The sequence below is a fragment of the Penaeus monodon genome, chromosome 18, assembly GCF_015228065.2.
Source record: "Penaeus monodon isolate SGIC_2016 chromosome 18, NSTDA_Pmon_1, whole genome shotgun sequence".
Taxonomy (NCBI): domain Eukaryota; kingdom Metazoa; phylum Arthropoda; class Malacostraca; order Decapoda; family Penaeidae; genus Penaeus; species Penaeus monodon.
In genome coordinates this window covers 12,811,833-12,825,752 of record NC_051403.1, presented here as the reverse complement: position 1 = coordinate 12,825,752, position 13,920 = coordinate 12,811,833, and the positions used below count along the sequence as shown (strand labels likewise).

The following is a 13,920-nucleotide window of genomic DNA, read 5'->3' as shown; positions in this document are numbered from 1 at the left end:
AAGTTCTGTTATACAGCCCCAGGTTAAAATACCAAGACTGCCATTCATTCATATAATTTCTGTTATTTTAATACTTTTGGCTTTCATATTTACAAAACATTATTAACGATGATGGTACAAGATGAAATTCTACAATATATAAGTTATGAAAAGTTACGAAAAAAACAACAACCAAATGCTCTTTCTAGTCCGTGCTACCGTCGGTCCGTGGTTGTTTTTAACATTGTGTCTATCAATAAAGAAATAATATGGAATGGCCTGTCCTTTTGCACACAAACATTTCCTTTCTTTGCTTATAACGCTTTACTTGACTGTTCACTTAAAGTTTGCAGAAGTCTGTCGCTCTGTCAAACGTAAAGGAGATGCCACGCTATTAGCCAAAGACTGTACTAGTGTGATAGGCGTTTTTAGCCATTGGAGGAATGATATTAAGATATACAGTCAAGGAGAAGCATATAATGAAGATCTTAGTATACATATTGAAATATTTATCGTCCAACGAAGACTCACCTGAAGAAGTGGGTTTCCTGGATCAAAACGTGACACGGCCGCAGTGACTAACTTAGAGTCAATGCGGCCCAGCCAGTTTGTGGTGTTGGGCAGAGGCTGGAGAGTTATGGCGTCCAGATCAATGTATGTTCCTCCATAGCGACGTAACAACTCGGCCCTCACGGCGTCACTCACTTCAGCCGAAGTTCGACCTGGTTGTTGCTAGCGTCATAATGTGTTTGTTTGTTTCGTCACCCAAAATGGCCGTCTGACTCCCTTTGAATTCACTCATTATTCCGACACCAAGCTTTGCAATAAATTATTATAAGTATATCAGAAAACATGGTATATACAAACTGACACTCCTACTGTCTCACCTTCGCTGTACATCCACTGGCGATCTCTGTGCCACTGCCCAAGCACACCTTCCACGAATACCTCGTTCAGATCTAGCCACGCCAGTTGCACGTTGCTCAGCGTCTGCAGCAACTGAGGGTGGGCACCTAGGGTCAGAAAGGGAGTGCGAAGGGGAGGGGGGGGGAGGTACGGTCTATGACATGCCGACTTGAATGGCGAAGGACCAGCAAGGTAATAATAATAATGATAACGATGATGATGATAATAATGATAATAATAATAACAACAACAACAACAACAACAACAACAACAACAACAACAACAACAACAAAACAACAACAATAATGACAATAATAATAATAATAATAATGATAATAATAATAATAATAATAATAATAATAATAATAATACCAATAATAATAACACTGTTAATAATAATGATAAAAATAATGGTACTAATATTAATAATAACAATAGCAATAAAACAATAAACACAGCAAAAATCATAATAATAATGACAATAATAAGAACAACAGTAATAACCTGAGTGTCCTAAAACTGCCAAACTGGTCCTTATGTTGTATAAAATACTTGCAAATGTGTATGTAAAAATGAAATAAGTCAAGTGATTGACAAAAGGAAAAAACGCTAGGATAAGACAACCTCAGTTCCCTTTTCGTGGCAGCAACATGACTGCAAAGATGAAATGCAAGTAGCAGGTCGTGGGTACTTACACTTTCGTATATGTGTATGCTTCTCTCCAAAGTCACTCCTGGGATTCAACCACGTTGGGTAGTGTACACTGATATTCCCTATGTAGAGGATCTCGAAGCGGGTATGTAGAAACTGTATATGACTGTGTTTACGGCTTATATATGTGTGTTAAGGCCCTAGCAAAATCAGTTCTGTGATCCTCTATAATCTGAATGTGTCACGTTTGTTATTCATTGTATAAAAGACGGACTAGCATGCGTCAAAAAATGGTCATGTATATTACAGTGATTGAGTTATAAATATCTACAGTTTACCTCGTTACTCCTCCCGATCTATAACTGGTGCTGTTACCAGCTACTAATACTCAGTTTTGGATAGGTTATTTCTATTTTAAGTACAGCTCATTTGATATAAACCTATAATCCATTGCAGAAAAGAAAGTTATAGTTGCACACGTGTCTATATACCATAAGCAAACAATCATGTCTTTATCACACCGTTTATGATTTTACGAAAGAGCCGTAATCATAATAAATGATGATACTTGAGCACAATAAAATCTTAATAGCATAAAGGATAACATATACATATAAAGTCTGACTAATAAGTGTCTAGTAAAACAATCAACCCAAAGGGAAAGTGGGTGCATTGACTGACCTGCAGAAGCGGGTGAGAGCGGTCCAGGTCAGGCGCGGTCATGAGGAGAAGGACCTGCTGATGAGGGTGATGACGCGCGGCGCTCTCCACAGCACACGCCTGTAGGAGACATTGTGTTGTTTTTATTGGTGGATGGCGGAGAGAAAAAAAAGAATGGAATATATCTAAATTCTTTCCCTCTATCTCTTAACACCTGAAAATTGTATCCAGGAGGTCTCGTATTATTCCAGCTTTCAAAATATATATTTTGTGCTTAGTGTTTTTTTCTTCTACTAGAGTTTTGCCAAGTTAGAGTGCCTTTATTGAAGTAAAAAGGGAAGTCTTGGTGAGGGTTTGGTTTCGGATGTTTACCTCCCTTATGGAGAGGGCGACTGCACACGAGGTCTGCGTGAAGAAGATGTCTTGCGCGGAAGGAGGGCGCCAGCTGAGCGTGTCCTGTGCCTCTGGCTTCGTGTGATAGTGAGGACAAAGGTGATACATCCAGCTGGCTTCATCACCATCTGCTCTGTTCCACATGACTCCACCATTTTTCACCATCAGTGGAACGACCAAGGTTACACTCAGGGTCCACGCGCACACTAACAAGATAACATTCACTTTCACTCGCCTCTTTTTGTTGATACTCATAAGGAACATCTTGACTTCTCTGGAGTTGGAGAGGAACTGGAAGGAAATCAAGAGGAAATATTGCAAGAAGAGGATGAGGCTATATTGAGACCTAGAGTTGCCTGCGTGTCTTTCCAACTTCCTTTTCTTATAACTGCGGAAAAAAATCGTCCTGTAAGTCACCGGGAATAGATATAGTAGAAAAAAAGAAAAACAAGAGAATACAAATGAAGAATAAAATCAAAATTTTCATAACTATTACATTATTGGAAGTAAAAGGTGATGGGTCATCGCTGGGGACATTTTATTGCCTCTTTCCTGCATAGCTTCTAAATATAAACGAAAGGCTGGGATGCGTATGTGTTCCTCGCTCTCTTGCGTTTTTCCTCGCATGTCGCTTGTCTATTCCCTTCCTGACCCTTGCTCTCTTTGTAAATCTCTATGTTTAACCAATCTCTCTCTCTCTCTCTCTCTCTCTCTCTCTCTCTCTCTCTCTCTCTCTCTCTCTCTCCTCTCTTTCTTCTTTCTATCCTTTCTCCTCTCTCTCCCTCCCTCTCTCTCTCTCTCTCTCTCTCTCTCTTTCTTCCTTCTATCCTTTCTCCTCTCTCTCTCCTCTCTCTCTCTCTCTCTCTCTCTCTCTCTCTCTCCTCTCCTCTCCTCTCTCTCTCTCTCTCTCTCTCTCTCTCTCTCTCTCTCTCTCTCTCTCTCTCTCTCTCTCTCTCTCTCTCTCTTTCCTCTCTCCTCTCTCTAACTTTCTCTCTCCCCTTTCCTCCTCTCTCTCTCCCCTCTTCCCCTCCCCTCTCTCCCTTCTCCCCCCTCTCTCTTTCTCCCTCTCCTCTCTTCTTGTATGTTTGTCTGTCTCTTTTCCTCTCTGTCTTTGCCCCTATCTCACATTAGCTACTAACTCATTTCTAAAACGATCACAGACTATACACCGCCACTAGCATACGCAAAATATTAAGATAAAAAAAACGCTCTAGGTCCGTAGTCCAGCTTCACTAGTTCGCCAGACGGTGCTCTTGGGTAATTGGGTTCTGGGCGATAAGGCGGGAATTCCTGGCTTGACTGATTCCCGAGTTATGTGAGGCTGGCGAATCTCCGGTTTTTGTTATTTCTAAACATAACTACATTTCGAGATTTAAAAAAAATTGGGCTTATTGATAGATGAAAAAAGAAAAGTAAAATAAAACAAAAAATAAAATCGACACTGTTGAAGAGTAATTAGCGAACTTTGATATTCTTTGACTGTTTTTTTTAAATTCTATACGGCTGCATTCTAATATTTTGACCGAAACATTAATAGATCACATATTTTACACACACTTACTTATTTACTGACCCCCTCTTGACTCCTCTTTTCAACCCTTGATGTTACTATTCATCGACCCCCTAGTAATGTGCTGATCCCTTTCGACTCCTTAGTAAGCCATCGACTCTTGGGGCCACTCTGAGAAAGTAAGACACAACATACAAATTTATATCCCCGCCATATGTACACAACAGTGAGGTGAAATTTCGAACTGAAGTACACCTGGCGCTCCAAAGAGTAAATCTGGCAACGGTTCACGATGCCTACTACTGATGAACCTCATGCCATGTTGAGCTGGGACATCTTTCTTCGTCATGAATAAAATGATGATGAAGATGCTGATGCTGATGCTGATGATAATGATAAAGATATTGGTGATGATGATAATAATGAGAGTAATGATTATACTCATATTTTAATAATAATGATAATGATAAAAAAATGTAAATAGTAACAGAAATACTAATGTGAATAGTAATAATAGTAGTAATGATACTGACAACAGTAATGAATTTAACAAAGATAACAGTGATAAGTGTAATAATGATGGTAATATAATAAACTGACCTTTAGACAAACCCACAGCTGATGGTTGCAAGTGCCAGTAGCTTTGCCTTCCGCGCATTAAACTCATCTTTGTTCTCCCAGCTCGCGTCCTGCTTCTAACACAGAACCACCTTCCTCTCCGCAGGCGTGTGCCGTCGAGAGCTCTTCCATCTACCACCCTCACCGGCCGGTACTCGTCCTCCTAACTGCCCCGGACCCTGACCAAGACCACCCACTCCTCAAGGTAAGTTCCACGTAGAAAAGGAATGGGTCACCATGGGGTATGCTTTACAATGCAATTCACGCTCGCCTTTTCTACATTTGCACTGTTATGTCTGTTCGTCTTATTCGATCATCGGCTTAATATTAGTCATTTGGTTATTTCAGTGTAATTCTTTTCCATGGTAATTCAATATACATTTTGATAAATTACCGTCTAGATGTTTTAGTAGATGCAAATGAATCAGTAGTCCTCACTGACAGGTGCTGCAAGGCCTGGCTAACGTGCGGCTAGCGTGGCTGGATTTGGATCAAGTGTTTGAGGATGAGAACCTCCGGACGTGGCACCAGAATCGACAGTGGATGTTCAGTGACGGTGAGAAAAGGGATAGTGAGAAAAATATTAAATTTACACCTGTATCATATCTCCCGATTTGTTTACACACACACACACACACACACACACACACACACACACACACACACTGTCTCCCTGGGAAGGTATTAGGACCTACATTAAACTAGTGGGTAGTCAGGGAAACTTCCTCTATATTTAATCCCTGTATTAAAGAGAGTCGTAAGGAATTAGCCGAGTCTTGAGATATTGCTCTGGGGCGATGCAAGCGCTGACGAGATTATTGCAAGATGTGTGCACAGGGCAAAGGTTTGACTTGATCTAATTCTTCAGAGCAATGGCCAGGGATCGAGGCCGAGGGGCGAGATCACATGTCCTATGTCCACCAGTCCGAGCAGTGCATCTTGACGTGAAGGAATTCTGGCACTGACTTGAAGCGTGGTCACCTACGCTTTCAATAAGGGCAAACAATGCTGTGGTTCCTACTCTTCACTGGGTAGTGAGTGGTGTAGATAAGAGCAAAGAGGGGTCTCTTATTTACAATTAAGCTGTAGAATTCACTACAAACTTGGATGAAGAATCATACCTCCAAATATGCCTGAAGATGGAGTTTTGTCTTTTGTCCTACCATGTTCCTTTCCTCTGCAGCTACTTGTTTATTGCTGCCAGTACTGCGCCTCACTGCTGTCAATTAAGCCAACCTTTATCACTCTTGCATAGTGTGTCTGCTGCGCCTTCGTCATCCCTTTAACTACTCACAGATGCCAGCGTTACAGTGTGCACTGTGCAACCCAAATAATTCTTTTGTTGGGATCTGCTTCAGCTCCTTTGAGCTACATACCAAACATGCAGAACATCTAAAGTCCCACATTAAAAACTTAAACAGCGCCAAAAGCACGCAAGTTTGCACGGTTGTTGGGAAAACCAAAAGCCAAGAGTTTAACACTTAAGGAAACTAACTGTTGCAAAGAAGAAGCTCAGTAGGTAGGTCTTTTGTGTACTATGACTTAATCTAAGCTGTTTTGTCAACTTCTATTAATTTTTGTTGTTGTTATATGCTCTGTGCCATGTCCTCTTTCTCAGCACTGTGAAACTCCCTTGTGTGTTGTGCTTCCTTTCCTACAACTGAGTGAAACCATATATTCATATTTTTCTTCTCGCTGCTGTCGGAACTCTCGTGCACGATATTTTGCGTCCGTGTGTAGTGCTTCCCATCCTACCGTTGTCACCAGCTCGTAGAGTCCTACTGAGAAGAGGCAAAGGACCTCTATTCCTACTGAACTAGTGGATGATCATGGAAACTTGAACAGTGGATGATCATGGAAACTTGAACAGTGGATGATCATGGAAACTTGAACTAGTGGATGATCATGGAAACTTGAATATTGGATGATCATGGAAACTTGATTAGTGGATGATCATGGAAACTCCATGATCACATTTTTATTAAAAGAGTCAGAATAATGCCCACTCCTGCTTTTGAGGGTAATTATGAGGTATGTGCACAGGGCCAAAGTTTGACATGGTCTGATCTTGCATCCCGACGCGCTGGCTGAAGCTTTAGCCCGCACTTGTCGGTTGATATGTACTATTAATGGCAACGTCATGGCAGTATGGCAATTATATATATATATATATATATATATATATATATATATATATATATATATATATATATATATACATATATATACGGCACATGCACATACGCATTCACACACACACACATATGTGTGTGTATGTGCGTGTGTGTGTAGTTTACATATATATAAAATTGCCATACTGCCATGACATTGCCATTAAAGGTGCATAGTAACCGGCAAGTGCGGGCTAAAACTTCATGCCAGATCAGATTATGTCAAACTTTGGCCCTGTATATGTATATGTATACACACACACACACACATAGATACATACATATATATATATATATATATATATATATATATATATATATAGATAGATAGATAGATAGATAGATAGATAGATAGATAGATAGATAGATAGATAGATATAGATAGATAGATAGATAGATAGATAGATAGATAGATAAAGAGAGAGAGAGACATACACAGACACACAAACACACGCACGCACACACACACACACACACACACCACACACACACACACACACACACCAGCCACACACACACACACACACACACACACACACACACACACACACACACACACACACACACACACACACACACACACACACACACACACACACACACACACACAATATATATATATATATATATATATATATATATATATATATATATATATACATATATATATATATATATATATATATATATATATATATATATATATATATATATATATATATATATATATATATATATATATTCAGGTCGTGCGTCGGCCGAGGTGAGCGACGCAGTGCGGGCGGAGTTGCTGCGCCGTTTTGGGGGAACATACGTAGACCTCGACGCCATAACGCTGCGCCCTTTGCCCAGTCTGAACAACTGGCTGGGTCGAGTGGATGATGCGCTTGTCAACACAGCCGTTGTGAGTTTCAGCCCCGGCCATCCACTCCTCCAGGTGAGTGATTTTGAAACTATATTTCACTACTGTCTTGTGGTTGTGTTCCTGATGGAATTGTATGTGAAAGAACATTGTTGTACATGTGCTTGGTGGACTATTGCATTAATGTATGAGATATAAAGAGGCATATACCCACCTTGATAAAGACTTGAACACATTCTCTCCAGGTAACATTCAGAGCAAGCGTAATTAAACACACATGCGCACTTGCGCATATGGTCCATAAAAATCCCTATCATACTCTCTTCTTTATTATGTGGGTTGTATGACCTGGTTTTGTTCCATCTCTCTTGTCTGTAGTACCTTACTATCATATATAAATATATATATATATAAATTAATATATATATATATATATATATATATATATATATATATATATATATATATATATATACATACAACACACACACACACACACACACACACACACACACACACACAATATATATATATATATATATATATATATATATATATATATATATATATATATATATATAGTTTGTTTGTGTGTATATATATATATATATATATATATATATATATATATATATATATATATATATATATATATGTCCATGAAGCTTGCGTACGCTCTGACATGACAATCCTTTCAGGTCAATCGTAATAACGAATGGTTTAGTTCTGTTCTCTTTGGGCGTTTCCTGGAGAGAGTAAGTTCGAGTCTTTTTCACGGAGGCATTTATAGTGTTTTATTTTTTTCCTGAGTATATCCCTGTTGTCGTAATTGTTGTAAATCCACCTACCCTTTTCATGTTATCCATTCATAATTTTCTTTTCTCAATACATTTCTCTTGGGCTGATTCCCTGCAGGATGTGGTAAGCTCCATTCCCACCTCCTTCAATCCCCAAGGATGCTGCAGCATCGGGCCCAACCTCTTCACACACATCCTCCACCAGAGCTGCCCCAAGAACGTCACCACTCCCTCCTCCGCCGATCCCGACCAGGCCGAGCACTGCAACGGCGTCACGATTTTCCCCAGGTCCTACTTCTACCCCATCCACTACGGGTACAAGAAGGACCAGCTGCAGAGCATCTTCAGGGAGGGAGAGGGCCTGGGGCGCGCGTTCCTCTCCAACACGCACGCCTTCTCGCTGCATCTCTTTCACTCTGTTTCGTCTAAATCCACAGTTTCTCTCTCCGGCGACTCTATCTTGAAGGAAGTGGCCATTGACAATTGCCCCGAAGTGTTTCAATGTTTACAGGAACATAATCTGCCGTTGTAGTGTGACTATACTCGATGTATGATGTTAGTGTTTCTTTTTATAGTAATGAGGCAGTGGTTCGCGTGTTTGGTAAGTGTGCGAATAGTGGTTTAGTTCTGTTCCCTCGTGATATATAAGCTTGGTGTGATGCTTTATGGTTTCTCTTTAGTAAGAGCAAAAAGGAAAAATATTGTAAATGCATTTAATAATCATTCCTTAATTTTCAACTTTATGAAATAACACGGAAATGATACAAAAGGGAAAAATGACCATCGAAATCTTGTACACATTTGGAGTTTCGAATCATCTGTGCAATGCTATTTTGAATCTTTTGTAAGAACTTGGTTTATCTTCTTAGCTTTATACTCTCTTTAGCAATTGAATGCAAAAGTTGCCTCGGATTTAATTTTATTTACAGATAAAAATATAATACAGAAAAAAAAGTCAGTACTACCTTGAAACAAAGAAAATAACGCCAGGAAAAAAAAAAAAAAAAAAAAAAAAAAAAAAAAAAAAAAAAAGGAAGCATTCCGATCTCTGCACCAATCCAGCGTCTGTACTTTTTAGATGGCATTTTTTTCATATGTTGGATATTAGCATATTCCTGCAAAGGCTGCTCAATTACTTAAACAGGCGGGGTACTGCAGATAACTGCCTTTACATTATGTATCGGAGATAATATAACAGACCATGCACCAAATATTTCTCGCATTTTTGTATATTTTATATGCATGTCGTTTTTATCTATGTGTTTGTAACCTTGAGCAAGCCATGCCAATGCATTATATCTCTATGGATATATAATGCATTAAGCCGTTACCTTAACCCCAACATTGGTAACAAAGACAGACAGATACACACCATATCCTCTTCCCTGTTTGATCTCTTACCTACAGTAATTTTCCTTCTCCCTGCATCGTAGTGCAGAGTGATAGGGCAAAGAGAGTTTTGTTGGCTTATCATACCTGACCTTTGGTGTGCTGTAACTTTGTACGGTAAATTTGATAACCTCCTTTTGTAAACCTTGGCCTGCTTTATATGTTTTGTATATAATAAACACCTGAGAGACATTTTGATCTGACCGCTTTCATAAGTTGTATATAACTTGAGACGCATGGTTATTAAAAATACATCACATATCACATAAGTATTAGACGTGCACATGCATATACCATATAGTGTATGATTTTTTTTTCACCTACCCTACAGTTTGCAAAGCTGAGATATTGTTGTTATCTCACCCCCTACCAAACATGACAAACAAATATATTGTCCAGGCATTCCTGTTGTATTATCGTCTCCTTAAGGTCTGTTGGTTCATGTGCTTATTGCCAATGGGTCTCCGAAAATAAGCAGACGCTATCTGAGCAACTCAGACTTGGACATCAAACAAAATCGTGAAAATCTAATGGAATAACGTCAGCAGCCTTGTCGAGAGCCGCGACCTTCAAAAATTAAAAGCAGACCGACCTAGGTTACTATAGGACTTAATAATATGAAAGAAGAAAAGGTATACAAAGCAACAACCACTTACTCTATTAGGATGGCCAAATAATGATTCACTGGAGTGGGATTTTTACTTAACCGAGAGATTGCTAATAATGGTATTAAACACACACATACATCTCTCTCTCTCTACACACACACACACACACACACACACACACACACACACACACACACACACACACAACACACACACACACACACACACACACGAAATAACAAAATATCGAGCTGATTAATTTTAGCATCACTCTACTGGCTCCTACACTGCCCATATAACTCACACTTTGATAAAATTAAAGTATTTAGTACAACAGTTTAAATCATATATATAAATGTCCTCAGTAACGATAAGAAAATATAATTTTCGGTAAAAAATAAAATAAGGATGTTTTATACACCGAATGTAATAAAATAGTTACACTGATAGCAACATGGTATACCCTATGGGTGACTATTGAATTATAGCCCACTTCAGACATGAACCTACCGTTAAATGATGATGACACACACATTGGCCATTGGGTGGCAAAGCCAGCCCAAGTTAGTGCTGGTCCCAAGCCCGGATAAAATAGAGAGAATGATTACCAAAAAGGTAACACCGGCACTCTCCGTGGAAAGGAACTGGGGACCCTACCACGTACTCACTCCAAGAGCATCACAACCATGAAAACTACAATTAAGTATCATGCTGTGACTACGGCGGCTCAAACATGAACCTACCGTTAAAAAAAAAAGAACACACACACACACACACACACATATACTCATGCGGGCGCGCGCGAGCGTGACTCCTAGGCACAATTCAATGTAAGGTTTATATATGTGTGAACACTATATATGTGTGTGTGTGTGTGATTTCTTTATGCGATTCTAGATTTCCGTGTATAATAACAGCATAGCTTTAAGAGGAAGGAAAGGTTTGGTCATGACAATGGCCAATGCAAAATTTTAATGTTAGGAAATGAAATACTGAATAAGGTTCCCGATATTTGCAGTACCTGTTGGGTAAGAGATATAGTGGTCACATAAGCAAAGACACACACACACACACACACACATGTGTGTGTGTGTTAAATATATATATATATATATATATATATATATATATATATATATATATATATATATATATATATATATGTGTGTGTGTGTGTGTGTGTGTGTGTGTGTGTGTGTGTGTGTGTGTGTGTGTGTGTGTGTGTGTGTGTGTGTATATATATATATATATATATATATATATATATATATATATATATAATATATATATAACATAAACAAGACAAATAGACACATAACATACATACACGCCACTACAACACAAACACAAACCACATAACACAAACAATATATATATATATATATATATATATATATATATATATATATATATATTATATATATATGTCCATTCGATGTTGTGCACAGGGCTTTTGCTTACAAGGGAGAGCACTATTTCTTTACTTCACTAATTCACTATTTCTTCATAATCTTCATAAAATAAACTAGGGAATAAATGAACAAGAGGTTGATTCTGAAAGTTAGTAAAAGTACTCAAGAGTCTAAAATAATGCAAACTTACAACTTCTTACAACTTGTAGTCTTCCGCGAATTATTGTTGGGCTTCGCCTGGATAACTTTCCAAGCGTTAGCTTTTTTTGTGTTCAAATTCCAGAATGTTCAGTAATTTGAGACAAGTCATATCTATAAAGAAATATGAACGAAAGAAAAGTATTCTACTCATATAAAAAACAAGAATACTTTTACAGAAAATGTTACACATTTAGTCAATATTTCATGAAGAATAGTTAGTACTATAGAAATTTCGTTTTCTTCTAAAATATATATTTTGAAAACAAAATATTAATGGATAAATGGAACATAAAGAAAACAGCATAACGGATTCAGAATCATCCACTAAACCTATATATAAAAAATACAAGTGCATAAATACATGCATACATACATAGACACAAGACATACATCTTCTTTCTTTTAACGGTAGGTTCATGTCTGAGCCGCCGTGGTCACAGCATGATACTTAATTGTAGTTTTCATGTTGTGATGCTCTTGGAGTGAGTACGTGGTAGGGTCCCCAGTTCCTTTCCACGGAGAGTGCCGGTGGTACCTTTTTTTTTTTTAGGTAATCATTCTCTCTATTTATCCGGGCTTGGGACCAGCACTTGACTTGGGCTGGCTTGGCCACCCAGTGGCTAGGTAGGCAATCGAGGTGAAGTTCCTTGCCCAAGGGAACAACGCGGCGGTCGGTGACTCGAACCCTCGAAATCAGATTGCCGTCGTGACAGTGTTGAGTCCGACGCTCTAACCATTCGGCCACCGCGGGCTTAAGACATACATACATAGACACGAAACATACATACATACATGCATACATGCATAGACACAAAACATACATACATCATGCATACATACATAGACACAAAACATACATACATACATGCATACATACAAAGCATACGTAGATGCATACGTGTATGTACATCCTCCTCTAACACGAGATTGACTCTCCCATGTGTGCATAGCCATTGTAATTGGAGGTTACTAAAGGTACACACGAATCGTTGAATCGTATAAACTGTTTGCAGCTTAGTTTATATCAGTATGTCTTTCGAATATTTTACGATATATACGTTTTTGGAAATTTTTTAAGGGCTAAAACCTTTATGCTTTTAAAACGATTTCCTGAAATGTTAACATTCGCATAATATCCATAAAAAGGAACGGACGAGATTAAAGCGTCCCATTTGTTAATGCTAAAACTATTGGCTGCGTGGGTTATACATTCATAGAAAACGGTATATAATATAATAATGTAGAAATAGTATAGTATATGCTCTAGAAAAATAGTTTTCTTCTATGACAATCGTATTAAGAAAACGAAATATTGAGGATAAACTAAATTATAAAGATACAGAGTCTAACGACAATGGGTTGGGGGATACTATGGATACTGTATACTATCAAGCTATATATAAAAAAGATACAAATATACAAACACACACATACATACATACATACATACAGTCATCTTATTTATTTTATCTATGACTCTTTGTGCGAAAAAAACAAACAAACTCGGAAAGGCAGGGATCACTTGAAAAGGGGCGCTCTCCTGACTAACAGATAAAGAAAGGGCAAGGTTCAAACATAATCTATGAAGAAGCAAAGAGAGAAGTGATAGCTGAAAGAAATAACATACTGGCAGATAAAAGCTAAAAATAAGGTGAAAATGGAGTGCAACAAGAAAAATATCAGTAATATTGATAATGATAATGCTACTTATAGTAATGGTAATGCAGATGGTATTATACAATAATGGCGATGAATAAAAAAAA

The 13,920-nt window shown here is 38.2% G+C and overlaps 2 protein-coding genes across 2 annotated transcripts in view; one reads left to right on the top strand and one right to left on the bottom strand.

The window, feature by feature from the left end:
* The window catches only part of LOC119584857 (alpha-1,4-N-acetylglucosaminyltransferase-like), a 1,559-nt gene extending 680 nt beyond the window's left edge, over positions 1 to 879 (bottom strand). The window contains exons 1-2 of the mRNA XM_037933492.1: positions 867 to 879; positions 511 to 701 (exon numbers count right to left, since the gene is read on the bottom strand). Coding sequence (XP_037789420.1) covers positions 511 to 701; positions 867 to 879 — 204 coding nt within the window. The remainder of the gene's footprint in view (positions 1 to 510; positions 702 to 866) is intronic.
* Positions 1 to 10,340, top strand: part of LOC119584855 (alpha-1,4-N-acetylglucosaminyltransferase-like) — a 14,271-nt gene extending 3,931 nt beyond the window's left edge. Inside the window, exons 2-5 of the mRNA XM_037933491.1 lie at positions 4,824 to 4,922; positions 5,162 to 5,273; positions 7,635 to 7,825; positions 8,666 to 10,340. Of these exons, the coding sequence (XP_037789419.1) occupies positions 4,824 to 4,922; positions 5,162 to 5,273; positions 7,635 to 7,825; positions 8,666 to 9,079 (816 nt within the window). The 3' untranslated portion in view covers positions 9,080 to 10,340. The remainder of the gene's footprint in view (positions 1 to 4,823; positions 4,923 to 5,161; positions 5,274 to 7,634; positions 7,826 to 8,665) is intronic.
* The last annotated feature ends 3,580 nt before the right edge of the window (positions 10,341 to 13,920 follow it).